The sequence below is a fragment of the Trichechus manatus genome, unplaced genomic scaffold (genome assembly GCF_000243295.1).
Source record: "Trichechus manatus latirostris isolate Lorelei unplaced genomic scaffold, TriManLat1.0 scaffold00015, whole genome shotgun sequence".
In the NCBI taxonomy this organism is placed as follows: Eukaryota; Metazoa; Chordata; class Mammalia; order Sirenia; family Trichechidae; genus Trichechus; species Trichechus manatus.
Window position 1 is genome coordinate 534,488 of NW_004443951.1, and position 6,377 is coordinate 540,864.

At 54.6% G+C, this 6,377-nt stretch overlaps 1 protein-coding gene across 1 annotated transcript in view; it reads right to left on the bottom strand.

Moving 5' to 3' along the window:
• Positions 1–6,377, bottom strand: part of CIMAP2 (ciliary microtubule associated protein 2) — a 38,260-nt gene that overhangs the window by 28,090 nt on the left and 3,793 nt on the right. The window contains 4 exon segments of the mRNA XM_023727033.1: positions 3,235–3,357; positions 3,561–3,725; positions 4,392–4,479; positions 5,156–5,303. Of these exon segments, the coding sequence (XP_023582801.1) occupies positions 3,235–3,357; positions 3,561–3,725; positions 4,392–4,479; positions 5,156–5,303 (524 nt within the window).

Here is a 6,377-nt window from a genome sequence, read left to right on the forward strand (position 1 = left end):
GCAGTGGTTAAGAGCTCAGCTGCTAACCAAAAGGTCGGCAGTTCAAATCCACCAGCCACTCCTTGGAAATCCTATGGTGCAGTTCTACTCTGTCCTATAGGGTCTCTATGAGATGGAATCGACTCAGTGACAATGGGTTTGGGTTTTTTGGGGGGTTTTGGTGGTTCAGTGGCTAAGAGCTCAGCTGCTAACCAACAGATCAGCAGTTCAAAGCCACCAGCTGCTCCCTGGAAACCCTATGGGGTAGTTCTACTCTGTCCTATAGCGTCACTATGAGTGGGAATTCACTCAACAGCAACTGTTTGGTTTTGGTTTGGGGGGGATTTTTAGGATGGGATCTAGAGTCATGTGCATGGAGACCTGGCTGGTCGAGAGTCCTGGGAAAGGCAGAGGCTGGGAAAGAGGCGCCATAGACGGAGACTGAGCAGAGAAAATTCAAGGCTGGAGGGCACTGGGGGGCGAGGGTGCAGAGGGAGGAGTGGTGGGCAGAAGTACTCAGTAGCGGAAGGGGGTGGGTTTCCAAAACCAGAGGAGACAGTATTGCCTTTGCTGTGGGCTCTGGGGAAGAGGCCACAGTGCGTGTGACAGCCCAGTCCTCTCTGGGGAAGGATTCCTGGAGTACCCCCACCCCCGGCACGGGCTCCTGAAGCTTTGGTGCTGGCACTGGGGAAGGCCCCGTGGAGGGGTCACTGCCCTCTGCACAGGTGGTGTTTGCAAACCTGCAGTGGTGGGGGGGACAGGGGGACAGCTGGTCACCAGAGACCCCGAGGAGGCCACCGAGTTCCCAGACCAGCTCTCAGGACAACTGAGAAAAGCAGGCCTTGGGCCATGGGCTCCCAGGGCTGCCTTCTGCACCCTCTGCACCTCCTTGATCTTACTGTCCAGCCCTGAGCCCAGGAGAGAGGCCTAGCTGAGGTCACTGCAGGAGCAGGTGTGGGGGCCAGGGAGAAGAGGTAGCCCGAAGGAAGGAACAAACCAGGGCACCTTCATGCCCCTCAGTGTCTGCCCTTCACCGCTCACTCTTCTGTGTATTCGACAAACAGTCTCAGACACCCTGACACGGGGGGCTGGGGACACAGAAGGAAGGAAACAGACAGCTTTGGACTTGTCCCCACTGCCTCTGTCATTAGATGGGCCGAGCTCTGACATTCGACACTGTCCTCCACACACACAGTCAAAGAACCACATCCCAGAACTAAGCAAGCCAAGCCTATGGGTAAAGCATGTGGACATCTTGGATTCAAATCCTGCTTCTGCCACTCACCAGCTCTGTGACTGTGAGTGGCGAGATAACCTCTCTGCACTCCAGTTTTCTCATCTATAAATGGAGACGATAGTACCTACTTCCCAGGGTTGTTAAATTAGTGCGTGCCAAGTGCTTGGAACAGTCTAGCGCAACAGTGAACGCCGTTTAAGTGTCAGCTGTTATTACTTTAGCCCGTTTAAGTGTCAGCTGTTATTACTTTAGCCTGGAAGGTAATGACTCATCTTTAAATGCCTCCAGGAATGCCCACTCCCTCAATTGCGCCTAAAAGTGCATCTGCACGTCCCCTGAAGGGAACGAGGCGTAATTTCCAGCCATCATGACAGTTTCACAATGGCTATGCCAGCCTCTGACACCGCCATGAGCTGTGGGGGAAAGGCCCTGGCTTTGGGGCTGGACATTCCTGTGGTTGGCTCCCAGTCCCCTGCTTGCCAGCTGTGCACCCTGCAGCAGGTTGCTTACCCTCTCTGAGCCTCCAGGGCCTCATCTGGAATAGCTGTAAAGAATTAAAATGTTTTGGAGCACCTGGCACTCAGTAGGCATGCATGCACTTTTTTAATCCACGAATACTTCCTGTGTGCCTGGCACTGCTAAGCCCTGAGGATTCTGCAGTGAATGGGTCAGGCAGACACGGTCCACCCTCAGGAGCTAATGCCCAGTGGGGGAGAGACACTTAGCACACACCCACAAGGAGGACTCCTGGGAAGGGGAGATGTCACCTAGTAGGGGGTTAGGAAGGCTTCCTGGAGGAAGGGACCTTGGAGCTGGGAACTGAGAAATGAGTGGGAGTTCCCTAGAAGGGGCTGCAGGAGGGAACAGCAGGAACAAAGCCCAAGTCGAGAGAGTAGTGGGAGAAGGATGACAGTGGCGGGTGCAGGGAGCTCAGGACAAGAGGAGGTTAAGTGGAGGCTGGAGAGGAGGGCACTCCACAAACTGCCGGGCTCCGTGTGGGTGTGGGTGGCTCCTGTTGTCTCCTCCTGAGCTCGAACCTCAGTGTCCTCTTCTCCACATGGGATGATCATTCAACCCACACCCCTGCCCACATAGCCCTCCTGCCACCCCCACCCCTCACTGCCATCACCTCCAGCCAGGACACCTGCAGCAGCCTTCCACCCATCACCCCTACAACCAGGGTGTTCTTCTAAAAATGTAAATGGAGTCCTTTGCCTGTGAAAACCCTCCACCTGTCCCCTGCCTTGGCGACAAAGTCCTCAGGACCTGGCTGCTCACTCCCCTGCCCCCCCGGCCCCGCCCACTCCTCTCCAGCTACACTGGCCTCCTTGCCTGCTGGTTTAACCTTTGCTGTTCTCGCTGCTTCGAATGCTCTAGATACCACAAGTCTCCGGTGCTCACATCCCATAGGTCTTTGCTCAAATGTCACCTCCTCCAAGAAGCCTTCCCTGACCACTCTCTATGAATTGCACTTCCATTACTCTCTATTCCCTCCTTATTTCATTTCTCCTCATAGTACCAGTTATATATGTATTCGTTTCCTAGTACTCTTGTCTCCACCACAAGGATATCAGCTCCACAAGGACAGAGACCTTGTCTTCATCACTGCTGGATCCCCAGGGCCTAGAACAGTGCATGGCACCTAGTAGGTGCTCAGTCATTATTTGCTGGATGAACGGCTGGGTGGGTGGAAAGATGGATGGCTATATAAGATGGATGAATTTGTTGAGCACCTAATGTGTGTTGAGCTCTGTGCTAGGGACCCAGAGATAAAGCAGACCTGTCCCTGCCTGCAGGGAGCTCCCAATCTGGTGGGGGAGACAGATGCAGAATTATATGACAACCAGCGGTCTCAAGGCGGAAGCACTGGAAAGCAGAGGGGGCGTGGGGACCCAGAAAACACCTTGGGCAAGCCTGGAGAGGAGAGGGGTCCAAGAAACGGCACCACCCAGGCTGAATGCCCTGCAGACAGAGTGGACGCTTGTGGGGACTACTGCTCCATACGTGAGAACTCTTACCCCTACGAGTCCTCGGAAGCGAACCTCCCCGGAGCTGAGCAGCCCTCGGTTGCTGCTCGGCTTCTGCTGCAGCTGTTCCAAGAAGTCTTTGAAGTTGTAGGAGCCAGGCCCCAGCTTTTTCTCCTGTCCCAAGAGAAGAGACAGCAGAAGATGAAACTTTAAACTTGGGAAGGTCCATGCGGGAAGGAGCCCAGGAGCTGATGGTGTTCCTTAAAGGATGGGCTCCACCTGGCCCCGGAGGACACTGACAGCCACACCTGAAGCAGCTACAACTGGATAGGGGCCTAGCACCTGGAAGGGAAAAGGCGTGGCCCCAGGGGCCTCACCTGAAGTTGCTTCTCTCTCACGATGGCCTGGTACTGGAAGTGGGGCAGCTGGGTCAGCCGCGTGGCTTCCTGGGCCTTGGCCCAGCCTGTGCCCACCTCCTTGCTCAGCTTCTTCTTGCTGAAGCAGGTCTCCTTGGAGCTGTAGGTCCCAGGTCCTATGTGGGACTGAGTCAGAGTGATGTCAGAGCCACGTCAGCCACACTCACCCAATCCCACCCACAGAGCAAGTTGTCACCAGCCAGCTCCCCGACTGGGAGGTGGGGGAACAAATAGTGTCCCTCTGTGGCCCCCACCCTCTGCACCGAGCCTGGCACCAAGGGGCTTAGTAAACTATGACATCCTTCTCTCATCCCAGTGACTGCTCACTTTGCCAGGCCTTTTATTATTTATATTGTCTGGTTTCATCCTTGCAGCAACCCTAGGAAGTCTCCATTATTGGCCCCATTCATTAAGCCTCAGAGAGGTGTAGTAACTTGTTCAAGAGTCCCCAGCTAGCGAGCGGAAGACCTAGGAACGGAACTCAAGTCTCTGTGATCCCAGACTCATGCTGTTTTCACTGTAACCCCATGTGTTACAAAGTATAACTGCTCCAGAGGGTTTTCTGGGCTGTAACCTTTACAGAAGCAGGTCACCAGGTCTTTCTTCCAAGGCGCTGCTATAGTCCTGCATTTATTAAGCACATCTAAAGCCCTGACTCTGAGCCACGCTCTGTGCTGTGGGCCGCGGGCACATCTATTACAGAGCTGAGGGCTCCAGGGGTAGGCACACAGGTCACCCAGCATGGTGGCGAGACTCAGAGAGCCAGTGGCTAGGCCACACGTGCAAACTCACCACTTCCACGGAATAATGCCTGGAGTATGGGGCCTCCGTGAAGGTGCTAAGCTTCTTCTGGTTGGGATAAACAGCAGAGACATCAAACCTAGGGGCGGATGGAGACTTTGCTCAAAAGTCACCTTCTCATTGCAACCCCCACTCCCACCCCACCCCCTCTCCAGCATTCACCAGCTCCTTTTCCCAACTTTATTTTCCTCCCTAGCCATTTTTCACTATCCAGCATTTCATATGTTTTCCTTTTTTGTTTATTATCCACCCCAGCCACCCTTCTCCACAAGAGTACAGACTCTGTGAGTGCAGAGTTGTGCTGTTAATTCACTGCTGTATCCCCGGATCCTATAACTGTGCCTGGCACACAGTAGTGCTTTCTTTTCTTTCTTTTCAATGAGTGAGTGAAGAAAAACACCTAGGTTGAAATCACACCCCTGACTTGTGAGCTGAGTGACCAGTTGGCCTCTCTGAGCCCAGCAAATAGTATGCGCTCTTGCAAAGGCTTTAAATAATAACAACTGGGCAAGAAGTGCGGCAGGTGTGAGGGGGCGAGGAAGTCCTACCCTCTTCTCTCCCTTCTCCCCTCTTGCCACCGGCCACCCTTTCAGGCTCCACCTTGCGTGCAGGGTGGCTGCGGTGGGCCAAGCTTTCCCAAGAGTTAAGGGAGGACTAACGGGTAGCAAGGTGGCCAGGGGTAGCCTTGAACTGCTGGCGCCAGCCGAAGCTCCCAGGACCCAGATCAGCCGCCCCAGTCCCCAACCCAGCCCCACCTGGCACTCTGCACCCCGAAGGGCGCCCCGCTGAACCACTTGGTGGCCATGGCGCCGGCCCGCCCCGAGTCCCCGAAGGCCTGAGGGAGCTCCACCTCCCACTCCTGAACCCCACCGCGCCCTGCTCCAGCTCCGGCTGCCGGCGCCGCTGCCACGGCAACCCGGGCTTTGTGATCGCCAGAGAACTGTGCGCAGCGCCTTTGTCCACGTGGGGCCCCCGCGGGTGTCCTTTCTCCGCTCGTCCCCTATTTCACTCTTACACGCACATTTTCAGTGCTGCCTTACCAGAGAGAACTTCCCTGAACCCTACAGATGTGATAGCCCCTCTTGGTGTTTAACACGGATGCCACGTGGTCAGATTTGAGAGTCATTTGTTGAGCAGTGTCTGATTTCTCGCTTTATCCCAGCGCCCAGTGTGGGGCCTGACAGAGCCAAGGTTCAGCAAATGCTTCTTAATGTCCACCTTGTGTTGATGGGAAAACTGGGCCCACAGAGAGTACTTGGCTTCGCTTTGGCAAAGAAAGTATCTGGAATCCTCCACTTTTGGGAGGGGAGAAAGGGGAAAGAGTGAGGAGGGAGGAGAGAGCTTGGAGGGGCAGGAGCAAAGCTGGTGAGGGGTGGGGAACAAGTTGCAGGGATGGAGTCAGGACTCATCCATCCCCTGGACACCCTCTGACTCCCCCGGACACCCACTCTGGGCAGGCACTGTGCAGGGTGCCTCGGACCCAGATGTGGTCTCTGCCCTGAGAGTCTAAATGGGGGAAACAATGACCACAGAGTGTAATCAGGCCCATGAGAGAGGGAGGCCTCTGACCCAGTCTGCACATGCATAGATCCCGGAAGGCTTCCTGGAGGAGGAGAATTCCAAACTCAACATTGAAGCGTGTGTACTTTGCCAGGTGAAAGGGAGTTGAAGTTATATGCCCCGACCAAGGCATAGTCAGCTGTCTTCCCTCCTCCCCTTTTGCCCCCAACCAGCGCCTGTCATGCTGTAAGACTGTCTAATATCGCCCCGATTTCCTTTGATCCTCCCAAGGGTCTTATGTTGTTGCTGTGTGCCCTCAAGTCGATTCTGGCTTATAGCGACCCTGTAGGACAGAATAGAACTGCCCCACAGAGTTTCCAAGGCCATGATCTTTACAGCTTATAAGCAACATCGTGATAAACACAGAAAATATTGAAGTTGTAAAGGATTTCATTTTACTTGGATCCACAATCAACA